This window comes from Cavia porcellus, unplaced genomic scaffold (genome assembly GCF_034190915.1).
Source record: "Cavia porcellus strain 051 isolate PalLab524CR breed Dunkin Hartley unplaced genomic scaffold, mCavPor4.1 scaffold_8, whole genome shotgun sequence".
Taxonomy (NCBI): domain Eukaryota; kingdom Metazoa; phylum Chordata; class Mammalia; order Rodentia; family Caviidae; genus Cavia; species Cavia porcellus.
In genome coordinates this window covers 11,895,687-11,917,116 of record NW_026947491.1, presented here as the reverse complement: position 1 = coordinate 11,917,116, position 21,430 = coordinate 11,895,687, and the positions used below count along the sequence as shown (strand labels likewise).

General features: G+C 47.4%; 1 protein-coding gene across 3 annotated transcripts in view; it reads right to left on the bottom strand.

Moving 5' to 3' along the window:
• Adam17 (ADAM metallopeptidase domain 17) overlaps positions 1 to 11,074 on the bottom strand; it is a 37,785-nt gene extending 26,711 nt beyond the window's left edge. For 2 of the 3 annotated variants that reach the window (XM_023562955.2, XM_063254369.1), the window contains exons 1-2: positions 10,848 to 11,074; positions 954 to 1,086 (exon numbers count right to left, since the gene is read on the bottom strand). In XM_023562955.2, coding sequence (XP_023418723.2) covers positions 954 to 1,086; positions 10,848 to 10,944 — 230 coding nt within the window. In that variant the 5' untranslated portion in view covers positions 10,945 to 11,074. Of the gene's footprint in view, positions 1 to 953; positions 1,087 to 1,601; positions 1,621 to 10,847 lie in introns of those variants that run through there. The other variant, XM_063254370.1, reaches the window with a different exon arrangement.
• Positions 11,075 to 21,430: the final 10,356 nt, after the last annotated feature.

Below are 21,430 nucleotides of genomic sequence, written 5' to 3'. Positions count from 1 at the left end.
AGGGATGGTATTATTTAATATTTCCTTCATGAATGAATGTCATCTCTAAGAACAAAAGAGAATTAAGGGTCAAGGAACAAGGAAGTATGTGCCCCACAGCAAGGATCCAGAAGCTCCCAAGCACTGGGATTTTGGGTGCCCACCCCTCCATGCCCGGCCCTAGTTTGTTTTATTCTTTGTAGCTGGGGATGCAACTGGAACAACTTGCCCACACTAGGCACACACTGCACCTCTGAGCTACACCGTGCCCCCAGTCAATTTGGCTTTTATGCTAGGTGCACATACTGATTTTTTAATGTGATAAAGGCCTGTCTTAAATAAATGAAAATTTCTTCAGTGCATTTACGACTTGCCTAGTGAAGCTTCCTTTAAAAACTTTAGAATGAAGCATGCAATTATCAAGCAGAATTAAATTTGAGAAATTTCTGAGTGATACTGAAGTTACTGTCCTATGAGACCACCTCAGTCAATTCATGTTATAAAGAACTCAAAGAGGAAAAAAAATTAAATTTTAGACCCTCAGTGCCTCAAATAGCACCAAAAAGGTATTACAGCACTCAGTTAAAATTCTTTTGTTAGAATTAAATAAACATTATCATCATTAATACATACTATCCTTTGCTGTCACTAGTTATCACCATTCCATCAAATGAAGTACACATTTACTTTTTTTTTTGTCTTTTTCGTTTTTATCGGAACCAGGTCACGACTGCTTGCTTGCAAGGCAGGCGCTTATGCCGCTGAGCTAAATCCCCCAGCCCCCATTTACTTTTTAGAAAATATCTGTACAGAATTTACAGTATGCAATACTTTATTATGACACACTGGAATTACATGAATTATAAATCTTTTAAGGAACAATTTCCCAGATTTCAGTAGATACCCTTTTGTTCAGCTTTTCCCATACCAATCCCTCACTGCCCCAAGATTACACTATGAATAACCCAAGTTACCTTCTCAGAGCTGAAAATGTCAGCAAGGTTTCTAAACGCGTTGAAGCCTGAAGATCTCTTTTCCTTACCGAATGCTGTTGGATACTAGACACAGAGAGAACTTCGTAATTTGAGAGCAAAGAATCCAATCCCTCTGAAATAAAGACAAAAAGATCATAAGCACCCAGTCCAAGAATCAGTTGTAACATCACCAGCAGGAGCAGGCCAGATGATCAGCATTCCCTGACCTAACACACTGTGAAGCACCGGATCCCAGCTTAACCACTAAAATGTTCCGATTTAAAAAATGAACCTGAGTCAGGCATGGTGGGGCACAACTGTAAGCCCAGCACTCAGGAGGCTGAGGCAAGAGGATCACCTTGGGGGGTTCCAGGTCAGCCTGGGCTACAGAGTTTAAGGTCAGTCCTTACAGCACCAGACCCAATTCTGTCCCCTCCCAAAAAAAGAACCTGAATCTAAAGAGGATTTAAATTCCAGTTCTCAGGACTCAAAAGAGATTAGAGGACGCCAGGTCAAACAACTAGAGGAAGCCATCAGCCACACCCAGAATGCAGAAATCCTGCAGAACAGATGACCCAGTTTCTTAAGGAAGTAATCGGCTGGGAAAGAAGGGAGGGTCAGAGAGAAGAGAATCCAGCAAGATCACACCTGTGAATCATTAGGGCGCCCAGGCTGAAGGAGGTCACTGTGGGAATGCTATCGGCAGCCAGGTTATTTAGAAATACTGCAGGCATTAGACAGGGCTGGGCCCAGAGGTCAGTGAGGATGACAACAGTGGCCAGCAGTGCATTCACTGAGAGCCAGGCTTCGGGAAGAGAGACATTACTCATGCATATTCTTTCCCTAGGGAGGAACAATAGTGACTGTTATGCTGAACAGACATCCATCACCCAGGGTGAGGACCACCTCTTCCAGAAAAGGCCTTGTTCTACCTTACGCACTAGTGGGCCATGGGACTTGCTTCCCCCTTTATAAATCTTACCCAGGCAACTATACTTGTTGTAACCTTACTGGTTCACAATAGTCTTGCCCCACCTCATACCCACCTGTGATTTCCCACAGGTCAATGTTACCTAAGCTAACTGTACTTGTAATTTTTGCTGACTGGTTATAGTTGTGTACACCTCACACCTGCCTCACCTCTGGGTTTGCTCAGTAAACACCCTTGAGAAGCAGAGTCTGTGTGTCACATTCTGTCTGGGCCCCCCTTTTGCCTGTCTTTAAAAGCTTTCTTTCTCTCGGTAAACTCTTCCTACTCTTTTTTTTTTTTAAAGGACTGGAGAGCGCCTGCGGGTCTCGAACCACCGGACTAATGGGCCGGGGCGGTTGGGAAGCCAGACTAGAAGGAACCACTGGGCTAAAGCCAGCCCAAACTCTTCCTACTCTTAACTGCCTTTATTCCTCAACTCATTCCTAAATTTCTGGGGCAGCCAGCAGGTTGAGAGTGGCCCTCTCCGAGATCAGGAAGCCACATGGGCCAATCAGAGAAATGCCAAGAGCACTGAGCACCCGCAGTTCCCAGTGAGCCGACTTCAGGTAGAAGGCAGTCTGCCTGCCTGTCTAGAACTTTGAAGTCAAAGTGGCTGACTGGAACTTTCCATGGCCAATGTGGGGCTGACTGGGCCCTCACTGAGCACGTGGTAAGAACTCCTGGGAGAGCACAGCTGTAAAGCATGCCTCCCTCACAAAAACATGCATTCCAAATTAGAGAGAAGGTAGCCTAACCCTGCCTTTCCCCATATTCCCTTGATCAGTGCATTCACTAATTCATCAGGGATGTAGCCTGTCAATGCTGCTCTAACAGACACTCGGTGTAGCACTCTACTGACATCAGGAAATACACTTGGGAAGACCAAACTAATCCCTAGAAAAAACTCAGTACCAAGTATTTCGGTGAAATAATCACCAAGGAAAAACAAGCCCCACACCACCAGGGGTCCCGCAGTCTGTGTGGGCGCCTCCCAGGAGGTTCCCACACACCCAAAGTGTGAACAGCATGGGCCTCAAATCCTGAAACATACAAATAAGGATTTCCTTCCCCACCAGGATTGAATTTGGGGCCTTACCTATTCAAGCAGGTGCTCAACCACTGAGCTACAACCCCAGTCATTGATATGGGGTCTAAGCTGGGTCCCAACCTGCAATCATCTTGCCTCAGCCTCCCAAGTAGCTCATACAGGTAAATGCCACCACACCCCAAACCAGGACGTTTTTATTTGGCCCAGAGCAAGAGTAATTATAGTAACAGATACACTAAACAGTACTTATAAATCTTTCTGCATCAATAGTAACTCTGCTGCTGCCTCCAAAATTAGGAATTTTAGAAAATATTGGTGACTCAAGTCTCTTTACAAAGTGTATACGTATCTGCGCTGATGCTCTTTCTCTGCCACAAATACTGCAGAAGCAGTGGTATTCCGAACCATTCTGCATTCTCAAAATACAGCAGCAGGAGTTTAAAATACATGCTTCTGACATAAAATATGCTACAGAAAGTATTAAAGGAATCATCCAATAAGCATTACATTGATTGTCAGTAAAAAAATTAAAAGTAATTTTTGAAAAGAGATCAACCCATTCGTTTTCTCCCTGCCTTTCCCCATATTCCCTTGATCAGTGCATTCACTAATTCATCAGGGATGCAAGCCAGGCACCATGTCCAAGCACCAAAACACAGCCAGGAGGCAGCGCCCAAGAATACCGACACTGTGGGCATTCGAGGGCTGAAGCCACACGGGATGGACAGTTGCTGCAAAGCAGTCAGAGACGGCACACTTCTTCACTGTCACACACAACAAGCAAAGCAGAAGCAAGCAGGGTACAAACACACCGCAGTCTCGGGAAGCTCAATACAGGTCCGTCCAGGGTTCTAAACCAAACAAGGGGAAATAAAGTGACAGCAAATCTCACAAATAAAGCCATCTTTGCTTTTTGTTAACAAATGAAATGAAATGCTCCCTCTTTACTGATGTGACAACTGTGAAAGTCCCTGAAAACATCTGTAATCTTAGGGTGCAGGAGGATCACTGAAGCTCAAGGCCCATCTAGACTACACAGGGAGCCCCTCTCTCAAAAATATCAGCCAGGGCTGCGGATTCAGGACAGCACAGCACTTACCTGGCAAGGGCAATGTCCCCAGTTTAATCAATCACCCAGTTAAACAGTGTAACTCTTCTGGACATTCTAATTGGTCTCCTACACCTCAACCAAACAGCCTCCCCGGCTCCGAATTTCAAAGCCCTTTGTCCCTCTTTTTCTGTGTGCACGGTCTTGCTTGTCTCACAAATAGGAAAAGGAGGACTGTTTTGCTTGCCATGGCATCTTCACCTCCCAACACTGAGCCGGAACCATGCCCCTACAGGCACACACGTTCCCAAGCTGCAAGTCCTCTAAGCCAAGCCCATCCCTGAGCACCTCACTGCCCCATACAGGTTGCTACACGATCTTGGTTTCATTCAAGATTATAATCACTCCTCCTGGCTTGGAAACAGCCCCAGTCTCACGATGCCAACACAGGCTGGGTTCTCAGAGTGCAGTCTCCGCAGCCCCGCACCACCAGGGGTCCCAACCTGCAATCACCTTGCCTCAGCCTCTGTGTGGGCGCCTCTTGGGCAGTTCCCATGCACCCGAAGTGTGAACAGCATGGCACACGCAGGCAAAGCACATGGCACATGGCCTGTGGTTGTGGCAACCTCATAGAGAGATAGCGGAGTCACAGAAAAAAAAAAATTTTTTTAAGGGGTTGAGATGGAGCTCAGTGTGAAGGGCTCAATCCCTAATACCACCACCACAAGAAAAGGGAAAATATTAATGTTATAATGTTAAGTAAACAAAGGATGACCTAAAACTATTCATGTTACATGATCTTAGCTATGGATAAAAATAGGTCTAGAAAAACCATAAGGGCATAAGTAACATCACTGGTTATTCTGGGTGTTTTCTATAATAAGCACTTTTTAAATGCAGCTCACTAACACACTTTAAAATACTTTAATGTGTTTCCACTGCAATTTATTCTCCTTTAATAACCACATGCCCCAAAGTGGATGCCCCAAAGCCATCACAAACACTCCAGTAAAAGCAGTTCTCTGCAGAGCCCTTTGCAGTGCTCTCTCCAAACCACGGCCCTGGCTCAGACTGCCCTGCTCAAACTCGGCCCTCACGGCACTTCCCACGCTCTAGCTGCAGCCAAGTGCAGTGCTCTGCACCTCATGTACCAGACCCCTAACTCCTCTATGCCCACCCCGAGTTTCCAAATCCCTCTCACACATACACAGGCCTGCATGCGTGAGGCCTCAGGTTCAAGCAGGCAGAGACCACCAGCTGCCTGTGGCAGAGCTCAGCACAGTCAGCATACAGTGCCACCAAGCTGCTGGCAGGGCTGTGACACCAGAAGAGGCCACCACACACACAGTGTGTCACCTGTGGAGGGGAAAGCTGCAATGAGTTATGGACCAACCCAACAGGGAGGGGGTGCTACCACACAGTCAGGAGTGCCTTCCCAGGGTGAGTGGGGCCAAGCGGGGGAGAGAAGGGAGACTGCTACACAGAGTAGCAGGGTACTCAGAAGTCAGAGCAAGGCAGTGGGGCTGCAGGGGAGCACAGCCTGGAGAGCCAGGTGTGGTGTGGTACACCTGTAATCCTAACACCCTGGGAAGCTGAGGTGGGACGGCAAATTTGAGCCCATCCTGGGAAACTGAGCAACTCAGCAATACCTGTCTCAAAATTAAAACTAAAACAGGTTGGGGATGTAGCTCAGTGTGAAGGCCCTGGTTATAATCCTCAGTATCAGAAAGAGTGAGGACAATACAACACAAGAATATGACTGCATGAAGCTGGAGAGGCCAGCATGCAGGGCGGCAAGTGGAATCCAGAGAGGGAGGGAACAACTGCAAGTCACAGATTTCCTGGTCACCTCAGTGTGGAGAACGGGCCGGAGGGAAACTGGGGGCTTAGCTGCTGAGTGCGCAGTGGAAAACCTCGGGCAGGGGCTGATGAAGGCATGAAGGCCCATGTTCCACCCCATTACTTTACAATTGGCAACTACAGTGCCCTTACCCAGGGAGGGCTCCGTGCAACAAGTCCACAGAGGGCCACAGCTGGGTTACTGGTAAACCACACTAGGAGGCCAGGCTGGTGAAGAGCAAACCCACGTTCCGCTGTGCCATGAGGCTTAGCACTCACACCAGTGAGGAAAAGCAGCTGATATATTGCCTTTTTTTTTTTTTGGACGCAAGGCCCTGCAATGTCTCAAGCTGGACAGTCCTGCTGGTCAGTCCTGAACTCAATATGTAGCCCAGGCTGGCCTCAAACACACAGCAATCCTCCTGCCTCAGCTTTCCAAAGAGCTAGGATTACAGGTGCACCACCATACCTGGCCACTTTGTTCTTTTTAAGCGTTCTGGAAGAACAGAGAGACCTTCAGGCTTGCTGCTCAACTGCCCCACTGGCTACAGTGGTTCAGATACCTATAGAAAGAGTTGACACAACTCCACTCCACCTTCTCTTCACACCTGAAGTGCTGTGTCTCTGGGGCGAGTTTTCACGGCCACTGACTCTACTACAATGACCAGCCTTGAACTTTAGAAAAGTGGGTACAGCCAGGCATGGTGACATAGGCCTATAATCTCAGCTATGCAGAAAGCTGAGGCAGGAGGACTATAAACTTGAGGTCAACATAGTGAGATCCCATTTCAAAATATAAAGGACCACAACATAGCTCAGTGATAGAGCAATCTAGGATTCAATCCTCAGTAATGTCCAAAAAAATGTGTATATGATTTTGGGGTGCATATAAGTGTGTATATACACATACATACATATATACATGTATGTGTATATATACACATACAGTTGTACACAGAACTGTCCCCAGTGATAGGAGAGTAATCTGGGGGGTATATAAGCACATATATGTACAGCTGTACACAGAACGGTCCCCAGGGATGGGAGGGTGATCAGGGGTATACATAAGCACACACATGTACATGTACAGTTGCAGGCAGAACTGTCCCCAGGGCTGTGAAAGTACTCACTAAGAGAGTAAGGGAAACCAGGGCAGCAGGTGAAACTGAGTCTATAACTTACGCTAAGATAGGAAAAAGCAGTGAGCAGGGGAGGGAGCGCTTCTACCACAGTGGCAGATTTTAGGGACAGGAGACCTAGAGAATCTGAACAGCCCTTGTGTCACCTCCCTGTCTCCTTGAAGCCTATTCCTATGCCCCTTCCCGGTAACCCTGTCAGACTTCTTCAAATGACCAACTCTCATGATACAAAGGCTGAAGGATCCTAAAATCAAGGGCCTCAGGACACCAAGGCATACTGTTCAGGAAATCCTGTGAAAGCCAAGGCTCCCTCCAATTAGTTACCACCACGACTCTCTGCTTAGGTCTTCACTCAGCCTAAAGCTACAATGGATCACTGTGACTAACGCAAAGCGGGTTACAGGACTCTCCCCTGCAGCGGTTGGGGTGAGGGGATGTCTAGGTTTCAAAAAACTACAGCTTATAAGCAAAACTACTATGAAAAGGGCCAGGAATACTGATCAGCAGCACAGCACCTGCCTGTCCTAAATTCAATTCCTAGGACAAAAAAATTCCTTTAATGTGAGAAGGCCGAAGGTCAAAGTCCTGAGAAATGAGCTGGGCATGGTGGCACACACCTGTAAGTTCAGTGGAGGAAGGAGGATATCGACCTCAAAGCCAGCCCTGGCAATTTAGCCAGAGCCTGTCCCAGAGATCTAGGGTTGTAGTGCTGAGGCAGCCCACACTCGGATCAGATCCAGATCTCTAGTACCACAAAGAAACCTCCCTCTTCTATAGAGAACCCCCATGCCGATAAACCCGCGGTAAATTTCAAAATACACACTGCAAGTACAAATGCTCATACTCACCTGTGACTTATATTTTTTCCTTCAAACCATTACATCCTCTTTGATTAAAAGTAACTCAAAGGGAAAACAGTTTTGAAATCAAAGTGAGACTTATACACCCCAGCTGCAACTTCAACAAGATATCATCGTGACTAAGCTCACATGACTCAGAACTTTCCTAAATTATGCAATTCATAACAGTTCAGATAAAATAATTTGGGGGTGACCTGCAGAGTACTCCAAAAGCCAGGCTTCTGTTTCATATGTAAAAATTAAAAATAGGCCAGAGGGTTTATTTAGCTAGGGGGTGTTAAGTGCCTGCCCAGCAAGCATAAGGTCATGAATTCAATTCCCCATACCAAAAAAATTAAAAATACATATTTGTACTTCAGAAAAATGTAATCATAATGTCATATTGATTAGGTATATGACATCTGCAGGACAAGTAGGATAACACATAATAAACTACACTCTTTAACTATGAACCATGGTCTGTCTCGACCACTCAATCTAAATAAAGGCAGGGTTAAGCTAAGTGACAAAGTCTCTTCCCTTCCTTCAGCAGTCAGAGGTGCCCTCATTTTCCCTCTTCACCTACCTAGCCTTAACGCCTGGAGTATCACCTCCCCCGGAAAGCCTTCAATACCTTCCCAGACACATCCAGTGGCCACATACTACAATATCTGCCATCATGTGACCTCATACTGTTTCTCTCTCTTTTTTTTTTTTTGGTCTTTTTGAGACAGGATCACATCACACTATGCAGTTTAGGCTGGCCATGTGCTCATTTTGTAGCCCAGGCTGGTCTTGAACTTGGTAGGATCCTCCAGCCTCAGCCACCCGAGGGCTGGAATCACAGGCGTGCATCACCACACCCCGCTCTGTCTTCCATGTTTTATTTATTTATTTGGTCTTTTTCAGGGGACAGGGTTTTACTATGCAGTTCAGGCTGGCCTCAAACTCACAGTGATCCTCTTGCCTCAATCTCCCAAGGGCTGAGAATACAGGAGTGCACCATCACGCCCAGCTCCCATGTTGTATAAGAAATGTCTATTTAGACCTCTGTAAGGGTCTCTATTCCATCAGGCCATAAACTTTAAAAAATGAGTCTCGTCTCATTTTTGTATGCCCAATGTCACAAATAATAGCTAGCAGACAATATGAGTTCAAATATTTGAATGAATAAATGGGTAACTCTATGCATGTTTCTGGGGGCTGGGAGTTTAGCTCAGCAGCATAAGCACCTGCCTTGCAAGCAGGCGGTCGTGAGTTCGATCCCTGGTACCGATAAAAATGAAAAAGACAAAAAATAAAAAAATTTTAAAAAATATGCATGTTTCTGGCACCAATAGTCTCACTTTCCTAATTTTTATTTGTTTGTTTATTTTTGATTTCCTGAGACTGGGTCTTGCTGTGTAAACTAGGATGGTCTTGGACTCATAGGGATCCTCCTGCCTCAGTCAGTGCCAGGATTACAGGTATGTGTCACCACAACTGGGCACTTTCTTAAACAGAACACTGTCAAAAAACTTTACAACCCGCAAATGTTGGTAAGAATCAACCTAGAAAGTAATGGGTTTTTTTTTTTTCCTCTACAATGTACCTGTCTTTATGATTCATGCCTGGTTTTCTCATCTGCGAAACAGAAAAAAGTTAAAGTGGTGATAATATGCACTATCTCAAAGTACATGCTTACTCTTTTTACTAACATTTATCTTTAACATGAAGCCGATCCTTAGCCTATCCATCATGCTCAGCCTTACTTCAAAATTTGCCCTCCATGACATCTCAGCACTTTCTAACTGCTTTCCTTCCCTTCCTTTAAACCACCCACTCATAATCCGTTTTAAAGTAACAAGATAGCAGTTACTCAGATATGAACACTTAACACTTAACGGGCTGTCGGTTACTCTTTTCTATCCATTAACTTAAAACAAAACTTGCCAGGCAGCTAATGCAAAAATGTTAACTAGCCGTAAAGAAATCGTACAAACTCTCCACCTGCAACAGTACATGGACCCGTGGAGAGATTTGGTGACCAGAACAACGAAGTAAAATGACCAGACCTCAACTTCACACCCTAGATAAAACGTTCATATTTTATTACTGATTAACCAAGCAATCTTATCTGTCAACTTCTAAAAGACCAACAACACTACGATACACCATTAAATTCACACTAACTTCCGCCAGACTTCACATCTCACGTGTGCTACCCGGCAACATACAATCTCTCTAGAAAAATCTAGCAAGAACCCTGTTTTCTGATTCAAATTGTTCGCCGTGATAATTTCTTTGTTTAAAAGAAAAGCTTTGTTTACAGGAAAAGCTTTTACATGACAGCCTTGGTTAGCCTGCTAGGTTTTCAGCCTCCCCATCAATCCCTTTCCATAAGCTACACCTGCTGGGCCCGTGGGTGCACATCTGCCATTCCAGAACTTTGGGAGGCTGAGGCAGGAAGTTGACAGATCCATGTCCCGCCTGGACAATTTAGCGAGACCCTATCTCAAAATAAAAAAACAAAAGGGGCAGGAGCTATAACTCAGGAATAGAACACTTCAATCCCCAGTACCAACACCACCGGGGGGGGGGGAGCACAATTTAAATAACTAAGTGCTGTGGAAAATCGCAAAACCCAAAACCCAAATTCAAGACTCCAGATCCGGGTAGAGTGCGCCTTGTGAGGCCGCGGCAGCCACCGCCTCCCGGGCTAAGTGCTTCCCAACACAAACTACCCACCCCTCGGAGCCAGAGGAACACAAAACACACCAGACGGACTTCTCAGCAAGGCAGGGACCTGGACCACATCTGCCTCTGCAAGCACGGGCCAACCCCACCCGTCACTTCGTCCTCAAGCGCCCCAGAAACTCAAACCCGATTTCAGCGCCCCCCCCCACGGCCTCGCCGCGCGGAGCGCCACACCCCCTCCCGCGCGAGACCTGGGCGGCTGCGGCCGCCACCACCCCGTCCGACCCCCGACGGCGCCGACCCCGGCCCTGCGCCCCTCCATACCCAGCCCTCACCGAGTCGCTGGTGGGAGCCGGAGCCCGACACGTCCGGGGGTCGCGGCGCCAGCACGAGAGGAACCAAACTGGCCAGGAAAAAGAGACGCTGCCTCATGTTCCCGGCCCGGCCACCGGTCCCGCACTCTCCGCAGCCCTTCGCTGACGGTGTTTCAGGAAACTGCTCACATGAAGGGGAGGTGGGGAACCGCCCGACCTGGACCCTCAAATCTCTGGGCTCCCGCGCCGCCTACCGGGAAGACACTAGCGCCAGATTCCAGGCCCCCGGAAGTGCTGGCAGTGCTCTGCGAAGCCGGCTCATCCGGCTTCCGGCCGCCAACCCCCGCACCGCCCACGGCCGGAAGCCAGGAGTCGCGCTGCATGCCGGGAAGCCCCGCCCCACGCTCCGCCCTCTGCAGGCTTTCTTGGCCAGTTCCGCTAGTGTGTCCGGCTGGCGCTCGGGTAGCGGGGCTCTGTCCGCACTTCAGTGTTCTGACTCGATCCAGCACAGCCTCTCCCGTCCTCGGGTGACCGCAGAGGAAGGTGGGAGCGCTTGAGCTACCTCCATCTAAATAGCCACACGGATTAGGGGCCCTGTTCACCTGTTTGGGGAGCTGGGAGATGTGCGCTGGACCTGGCTGCGGCGTCCGAGGGCAGGGACGCTCCAGCCTTGGCGCCTTTCAGGGCGCGGGCCCAGCTGTGCTGCCCTAGGGACGAGGCCTGCATCTCCTCGCCCACCGCTCTGAACCTGGCCGCGGAGGCAAATTAAATGCCCAGCTCGGCGACAGATAGGCCTGTCTCAACCTCATGAAAACGATTCAGGAGTTGGGGACGTGGTAGCACACGCCTGTAATACCAGCACTGTGGATGCTTGAGGCAGCAGTATCTTAAGTTGGAGCCCAGACTGGCCAACTGGACTACTTTAGTGAGACCTTGTTCCCAAAAAAGGGTGCTGGGTGGGCGATAGAGTAAGTAGGCGCTTTGTGAATATAGATTTGCTCCTTGGCCCGCTGTGGGCAGAGGGTCCGCCGCGTTTCCGGGAGTTGGAGTCCAGGACCCATTTGTTTCCAGAGTGCAGGAGCAGGACGTCTCCAGGTTCGGCCTCCACTTGGTCTGTTTAGCTGGGACTGACGTTTCTTAAAATACCTTCGTGTTTTGCAATACTGCGCATAATTTTAGCACTGTATAGTTTAGTGTTTCTGGTACTGAATAGAACATTTTAATAAGGTCGGAGACAAGTGTTACTTTAGCTCAAAGTCTACGCAAATAGTTTATACAAATGTCTACAAATTTTCCACAAGTGGGGCAGCCATTATTATGAAATGGTAAACTGTTAGCAATAAAATAGCTTTGGTCAAGTTTCAAGCTTTATTCCTTTAAAAAAAAAAAGTATTATTGCCTTATGTTTTTTTGTGGTATCTCCAGTTTAATCTTAGCATTGTTTTCAAGATAATGGTTTTATACACTTTTCGCTTAAGTCAATTGAATCTAGTCTACATCTGAGGGTAAAATTCCTTCATTAAATGCATACATACCTAAATGCATACCTCCCTAATCAAAAACTAGGCAGTTTTCCCTCTGCAGCTTGTGACAACTGTGTACAGCTTTATTTTTCTATATATATATATATATATATATATATATATATATATTAGAAATTTCTCTTTTCTCTGGACATCAGTGCACCATACTTTCCAGCTGATTATTTTTTGAGACAGTCTTGCTATAGTTGAAGCTGACCTTCAATTCACTGTAGAGTCCAGGTTGGCCTCAAACCTGTGGCCTGTCTCAGCCTCCCATAAACTGGGATTATGGCATGTACCCACCACCACACCCGGCTTAGGTAATTCTTTTCTAAAAAAACTCCATTTTGTCATGACTAGCAGCCCTTGGACTTGGGTGTAGTCCATACTTCAAATAAATGTTAACATTCACAAATGAGGACCTAAATTATTATTTCAGTTTCTTCCATTGGTAAACTATCCCTCTGTTAAAAGCACTCCATGGAGAGGTAAAGAGACTAAAGAGTGCTGAGGGGCAATGGAGAAAGACTAGTGTTTTTTTTTTTTTGTTTTCTCACCTGCAGATATGGACTAAGAAAAACTATAGTGTTAAGACTGGCAGTCTCTTCGGTTTTCTTACTCTAAAAACAATTTCCCAAACTTTAAAACTACCCCTTAAGTACCCCTTTTCCCCCCAGTACTGGAGATTGAGCCCAGACCTTTATGTTTTCAGATGTCTGACTACATTGTCTTGCTGGGCTGAAACATTGAATCTTCCTGTCTCGGCCTCTCAGAGTACCAGGATTATAGACTTGGGCCACTACTGCACCAAGTTTATTTTTTTGAGACAAGAGTCTTGCTATGTAATTCAGGCTGGCCTTAAACCCACTCTGTAGCCAAGGCTAACCTTGAACTCATGGCAGTCCTGCCTCAGCTTCTGAGTGCTTGGATTATAAGTGTGCGCCACCACACTACACACCCAGTTTAGGTTACCCTTACATTTTCCACAGAATATGGACACTTTGGAGGTTTTGTAGCCCATATGGCAGCCTCCACAATGGCCTCCAGTGGCCCTTGCTTCCCGACAGTGTATTCCCTGTGTGACCAGTTGCAACACATACAGCATAGCCTGTCAGCAGCACTTGTCCGGCAAGTGCAAGGTTGTGAGTTGGATCCCTGGAACAATCAATCATTTAATAAGGGAAACCAGCATTCGCAGTCATGAGATAACTCAGGAGACCTGCCGAGGGATGGGAAGGAAGAGACCAGCCAGTGAGCTGCAAGGAGCTCACACCAGCCCAAAACAGCATGAGTGAAGGAATTCTCTGCCCCTGGCAAGCCTGCAGTCCAGGCAGCAAAGACCTTATAGCTCAGTTAGGAAGTTACTTTCCACACCTAAATCAGAAGTAACCTCTTACATGGCCATTAGCCTTTATTCAGAAAATACATGAAGCCAAGTGTGATCATACCAGAAATCTCAGCAGTCTGGGAGGCTGGGACAGGAGGGTCACCAATTTAAGCCCAAACTGGACAACTTAGCAATTCAATTAATACCTTGGTCCCAAAAGAAAAAAGGGCCAGATATGTAGCTCAGTACAAAGCCCCTGGTTCAATCCCTGATGCCCTGTGCGCATGTGCACACATGGTGACTTTGCTGTCATTAAACAGGCAGCTAATTAGGGTTCTGTAGTGCTACAGTAAATACCCACACAAAAAACTAGTGTTACTTTTACCTAAAACTAGAGAAATCGCTGCTTAGTTCTGGCTGGGCTGCTCCGGTTTTGTGTTCTTAGATTTTCCCTCTCCTTCCCTGCCCTCTCTGTGGCCCAGGCTGCCAGCCTTGCAGGGACCCTCTTTTTCCCCAGCCTCTCAAGTGCTCTGCCACTGAGCTGCATCAATATTAAGCTACTTCCTTGCTGACAGCAATTCCACCTGTTATAAACAGGCTCCTGGGGCACTTACTGACTTTCTAAATTGCTGATTATTTCTGCATCTGTCTCCTTTGTTGTTGAAGACATCTGGGTAAAGCCAGCCCTCCCAGATCTACAAGTGCAGCCACAAATCTTCCTGAGAGGAGAGATGCCACTTTGTGAAACAGGCCATGCATGTCACGTGCCCAGCACTCTATATCTGGCAAGGTTTCAGTCCAGAAATGTTAACCTATTTAACAGCCTTTTAGAAAAAAAAAAAATGATACATGGGCCAAGGCGTAACTATTTAAGGATCTTTTCTGATAAACAGATGATTCCTTAGGGAAACCGTTAATTGGCAAGAAAATGACCAGGCCTATTTGAAATATTTCCCCTAAAGTTTAAAATAGAACAGGAAATCGGCCATTGCATGAAGAAAGAAATCTCACTGTTATGTCGGGAAGATAAAAGTCTAAAACGTTAGTGATTTTCTACAACCCCCAAACATGTGGGACGCACCTGACCCACTTCGTCCCTTGAGAGCTCAGAGAAAGTGGACACGAGTAACTGAATACAGAGCCGACTGGACAAAGGGCACTAACAGAAATTAGTGCTGGTCTGAAAGGACCTCTGGCCTGCAGCAGTCCAGGCAATCAGTCTTGGGGGGACAGGCCACAAGGAAGCAACTGACCAGTTAACCTCCAACTGGAAGGTGACTGCAGGCCTTAACCGAAAACCTGTTCTCCCTGGGGAAAACAACTCAGTCACTCAATGTTCAAAATCTGATCACTTGTAGCATTTGACAACACCAAAGAAACCAATATCCTACCTTTACTCTCGAAGGACTTATATTCCAAAAGACAAAAGGCAGAGTCAAGTGTGGCAGTACATACCCTTACTCAGTAGGCTGAAGCAGAACTGCAAATTGAGGCCAGCTTAACAGCCTGGCCTGTATATAACAAAACACTAACGGGGGGACAGGTGTGGTGGCAATACTCCTGTAATCTCGGTACGATCAGTACTCTGAGAGGCTGAGGCAGGAGGTTGGCAAGTTCAAGGCCAGTCTGGGTAATTTAGCAATTCAGATAAAAAGTTCTGGGATTGTAGCTCAGCAGGAGGCCCTGGGTTCAGTCCCCAGTACAGCAATGAAAAGCAAGAGGCACCAGTCTTGAATTTAGGGCTCATCTAATGCAGGGTGACTACATTTTAGCTGGATTACATCTACAAAGACTGTTTCCAACTAAGGTCACATCACAAGAACCCTGAGTTTGGATTCAACCACATCTTCTCTGGGAGACACATTTCCACCCATCTCGAGCACTAAACTTGGACTGGATTAAGACAGGAATGTTGAGGTTCCAGGCTGCATGTCTGATACCTTCATATTTACTTAGTGATAAGGGAGAATTGGGCACGGCCTGGATCCAAGGCCACTGATCTCAAGAGGGGGCTTTTCTTTTTTTTTTTTTGAGATATGGTCTCACTGTGTAGTTCAAGCTGCCATTTAACTATGTAGCCCAAACCAGCCTCAAACTTGTAGTGATTCTCCTGTCTCAGCCTCTTGAGTGCTGGGATGACAGGTGTGCACCACAACATCCAGGCCGGATTTTGTGTCGCGCTGATGGCCAGACCCCTCTGTGATGAGGGAGGAAGGGTGGACCATTTACCCTAGTGCAGCTTCAAAGGAGCAGGGAGTTGGGGTGTGGCATCTGCTGCTGCCAAGACCCACACTGTAGCTGAGGTGGAAACTGTCCCAGAGTGTGCAGTCTGTAATAGGGTGTCCCAGCAGTGCAGCGCCCCGCATTATGCTTTGCTTCTGAGGGACTGGAGTTGCCAGAGCATGAAGCAGGTACCTCAGGGGATCATGACCTTTTTTTTTTCCTATACTGAAGAAGTACAGATCAGACAAGTTGATGAGAATTACATTGGTTATTGTATCCCCTGATAGCTCATCACTAGACTTATTTTAAAGAGAAGCTCTCACTGTAGCTCAGTGAGCTCAAATTTGGGATCCTCCTTCCTCAGCTTCCCAACTGCTGGAATGTATTATTTCCATTTTGCGTTCTTCCCGAAATAAATTCAAAGCAGGCATCCTTTAAAACTCCAGTTAGAAGCTGGGTGTGGTGTCGCACTCTTGTAATCCCAGCGCTTGAGTTGGCTGAGGCAGGAGGCTCATTACGAAGTGTGTCCAAGGTCAGTCTGAACTACATAATGAGATCCTGTCTCAAAAAGACAAAAGGAAAAAAGAAAACCTGGTTAGTAGCTGGTCTAGTGGCACAGAGATGTCTGTAATCCCAGTACTCAAGACCTTGAGGAAAGAGGAGCACAATGAGTTCAAGGTCAGCCTGGAAAACATTCAAGGCCTCTCTGGGAAGAAGAAAAGGGGGCGGGGGGGGGGACTGCTTAGTGGTGGACAGGGCCAGTGGGAACCTATAATTCAGCTCCGGCTACCTTGGATGCTGAGGCAGGACAATCCCAAATTGGAGGAAGGATGGATTTACCAACTAGTGAGGCCCTGGCTGTCTCTAAATTAATTAATTAATTTAAAAACTCCAGCTATAGCTCAGGGTTAGAGCTCTTGCATAGTATGTTGGAGCCTGTGGGTTCAATTCCCTGTACCATCAACAAAACTAAACTAATACAAAGGCCGGTTAGAAACAGGCATGAATCTCAAACACAGTGTTGTCACTGCCATCCAGACCCCTGTATTTCAAGTCCTGGTGGGGGTCATTTTTGGGGGTGTATATGTATGTTTGATTGTTTAAACACAGGATCTAACCATGAAGCCTAGCCTGGGCTTGAACCATGCTCTTCCAGCCTCCCAAGTTTAGGGATGACAGGCGCATGGACCAGCCAAGCTTAGGCTGGCCTTTGACTGCTGCTTGACAGTACCCAAGGGTGCGCTGTCCCACACATGGTGACACGGCCATGCAGTCGGACAGAATCCTCGGAGAGCAGCTGGTAGGAATTCTCCAGCTCAGAGTGGAACTAACTGGGGGCTTTTCGTACTCACGTGACTTCAAAAGCCATCAGTCAGCTCACATGACGCCAGAATGAGAAGGGTCTGGCTTTCCTGGCCACCCCTGGGGTATGTCCCCAGCTCCCCTCTCAAGCTCAGAGAGCCACTACTCAATGCGAGTCCCTAACTCAGATCCCAGCATCCTTACCAAGGACCTCAAAGATCAAGCCTTTTATGCTGGGCATTGTGCCACATCCAGCATTCATAGCTCTCCGGGAGGCGGAGGCAGAACTGCAAATTTAAGCCCCACCTGAGGAACTTAGCAAGCTTATTTCAAAATGAAAAGGGCTGCAGATGTCGCTCAGTGCAGAGGCTCTGGGTTCAATCCCTGCTGACATGCACACACATTAAGGTTATTCATTCATTCATTCCTTATTTATTTTGAGGCAGGGCTTCACTCTGCAGTTCAGGCTGGCCTTGAATCACTTTGTAGCTTAGGCTGGCCTCTGTCAATCCTCCTGCCTCATCCTCTCATGTGCTGGGATTACAGGCATGTGCCTCCACAGCTAGCACTAGATTACTGTTAACACTTAAATCCTTGACACTCTGCAGTCATGAGGTCTGCCTGGTCAGGACGAGAGTAACACTTTTTTTTATCAGTACCAGGGATCGAACTCATGACTGCCTGCTTGCAAGGCAGGTGCTTATGCCGCTGAGCTAAATCCCTAGCCCCGAGAGTAACACTTTTTACTTTAATACTAAGCCATACCCTGAGGAAGAAGGGCCAACCAAGACAGGGCTGGCACATAAGCTCCTGTGCTGCCCTGTGGTGGCACCCAGGAAGTACAATTTCTCTCTCCAGGGCTCACCTGGGAATACAAAGGGCCTGCTTGGTTCTTCTCCGATCAACCCAATTGAAACCTCGGCGAGGGTGGCTACAAAGCCTTCAGGTGACTCTGCTGTGAACCTGGGCCTTGTGGTCCTGTCACTTGTGTAGTGACTATGGGGGGAGATGATGGATGCAATGGGTGACTCCGTGACCTTGATGCACCAGACACTTGGCTCAGTTTGCTGCTGACCACAGAGGAGCAGGCATCTCTCCCCGGCACTTGAGCTTGGGTCCTGAGCTCTGGCTCACTTGCTCAGTGACTTTTCCCCACCGAATTCCACAAAGAATGCTAATTAAAAGTAAAATCACTGCTTAATCGCTTTTAATTTTGCATTCCCAAGTTACATTTTGCATCTTTGTCCTTGAAAATCTAGGGCAATAGGTTTGCACAGTATGGTGAACATGCTTATCTCCAAGATGAATTCACTCTATTATAGTTCACTAGAGCCCCATTGAGGCTGTCCTGCCACTACTCCCCGAGCAGCCCTCTGTGTATCTCACAGCCTTGCCACCACACTCGGGAAAACTAATTTTCCTAGCAGTACTAGGAATTGGAACCCAGTGCCTTTGCATTGTGTGCACACCTGCCCTTTGCCCAAGACAGGGGTCTCTCAGTCACCATGCTGTCCAGGGGCAGGCTCTGACTCAAGATCCTCCTGGCCCATGCTGGAATGTCAGGCAGGTGCCATCACACCCCGCTGGTTGTGTACCTTTCCAGAGAGCTGAACACAGAGCAATGGAGGCCGAGGGCACTGCAGCACACCTGACCCCTGGCTGGTGGGCGGTGATTGCAGCAGGCGAGTGGGAGAGCAGGGCAGATCTCTGGCTTCTAGGCTGGGCTTTGAGGTCACACACCATCTGTAAGGCAGGGATGGGAACATAAGTGTACTTCTTTTTTTTTTTTTTTTTTTAATCGGTACTGGGGATCGAACTCAGGACTGCCTGCTTGCAAGGCAGGCACTTATGCCACTGAGCTAAATCCCCAGCCCCACATAAGTGTACTTCTAGAAAGGGGTCCTATCATGTCCATCGTGTCCCATTTACTTTCCTTGTGCAAAGCTGGCCCGCTTGCCTTCCAAAGTCCTTCCGGTGAATCCTCCAAGGTTCTTACCAAACTCCAGGAGACCTTTAATACCAGAGCTCAGGGAGCACGGCTCTGACATGGCCTTGCAGAGACAGCCATGGGGCTCATACAGAGAAAGGACACGCAAAGCTCTAATGCCGGCAGCCACCAGGCACTGAGCACCAAGCACCAAGCATGGAGCAGGCCAGCTTCCTGCAGGGCCAGGCTGTTCAGCTGGACGGTAAGCTGATCACACCCTGAGTGAGGAGTAACAAGCGGTCACCTCCAGCACACACATCTACAGGCCAGGTCTGCTGAGCCGGTCAGTAGCCTCACCCTGTCCACTGAGGGTGGATAGAAAGCCAGACTTCCATGTCTCATCAGTCACAGAAGGCTCTAAATGCGTGGATTTGGCTTCGTTTCTGCACACAGTGTCTTTGGTAGCAACTAACCCTAAGCACATGCAGAGCAGATACCAGCTCAGTGCAGCCCAGGCTACATGCAGAGCCCACAGCACTACACCTGCCTGAGAGCAGGAAACTTTTGGCTCAAATTATACTCAGCAGCTCTCTTGAAGCCAGGCATGGTGGTGCACACCTGTACTCTCAGCACTCAAGAGGTTGAGGCAAGAGGATCACTTCAAGTTCAAGGCCAGCATGGGCCACAAAAGTGACTTTAAGGCCAGCCTGAATGGCACAGTAAGACTCTGGTCTCAAAAAGACAAAAACCCTTTCGGTAAACGTGAGGAAGAACCCACTCCTGAAAACCGCAGTGAGGCCCAGACAAACAATTCAGGAGCCTTGCAGAATAAGGTCTTTTACTCCCAGCTAAATCTAGGTCCAACCACACGTCATTTTTGTTGCGATACCAGGGACTGAACCTTGGACTTCCGCACTGTCACAGCCCCAGCCTTCCGTTTATGGGGACAGGGTCTCACTGAATCACTTTACAATCAAATTACAGCCAGCTGTGCTATGGCGGCACACTCCTGTAATCCCAGTACTGGGAGGCTGAGGCAAGCAGAGCATGGCAAGTTTGAGACCAGCCTGGGCCTACAAAGTGATCTCAAGGCCATCCCAAACCACATAGCGAGACTGTCTCAAAAGGACAGTAAATAAATAAAATCACTAACTTGCTGGGCTCATACTTGCAACCTTCCGCCTCAGCCTCCTAGAATGATGGAATTACAGAAGTGTGCCATTATGCCTGGCTCTCGCTTAGTGACTTGTGTCCCATGAAGATCCTCCCTTACCCCCAGCCACCCAGAGGTAAATAAACCCTAAATGTGCTGTGACGCTGCTGGGCTCTGCATGGTGGTCTCAGGTTCAGCTGGGCACCCTGATGACACAGTCTGAAAGAGAAGGAAAAGACTGGGTCTCTGCACCACTCTTTCAGCAATGGAGATGACACAGTATCACTCCACAGAGGGAGTCTCTCCTTTCTGAGTAAAGGGAGTCAAGGAACACCCACTGATGAGCATACTCTGCAGTAGGAAATGCCACTGTGTCACAAGACTGTATAGAAAGGACCTAAATGTCCCCTGCTGATGCCTCTGGCATCATTCACAGCCTCAAAGCTACGACCAACTTACAGTCTTAGGTGGACTTCAAATAACCCTTGAAGACAGTCTGGAAATTGCTTCCAAACTCACCTGAAATCAATTGTCACAATCCAGTCTACGTCCAGATACACGAACTGCAACTAGGGTCACAAGATGTATGACCTTTGTAACACACTGTGCATTTACCCGTTTTTAATAAAAACAGAAAACAAAGCAAAATCAAAGCTGTAACTCATTAAATTCCCATACTAACTGGGTATGACCTAGAGTTGCAAAAAAGCATACTCATCAGCAGGGAGTCACAGTACATACCTGCAATTCCAGCAGCTTAAGAGGCTGAGGCAGGAGGATCTGAAGTTTCAGCGCAGCCTAAGAAACCTAATTAACAAGACCTTTTTCGGAAATATTAAATGAGCTAGGGGTGGCTCAGTGGCAGAGGACCTCTGGGTTCAATCTGATGCAGTACAAATACAAAAAATGAAAGCTTAAATCTCCTCACCCCTAGACCTCCTGCTCTTAAAGATGCTGCAGTTCCATAAGACAGAAGACATGCAAACAGGCCATATGCTGCCAATATCAAGCTGACGGAGGCTTGTAATCCCTAACTATATTCACCATTTTTTTATTTTAATTGAGTCAGGGTCTCATTGTATAGTTCAGGTTGGTCTCAAATTTGTGGCTATACTCCTGCCTCTGCCTCCTGAGTGTTAGGGTTACATC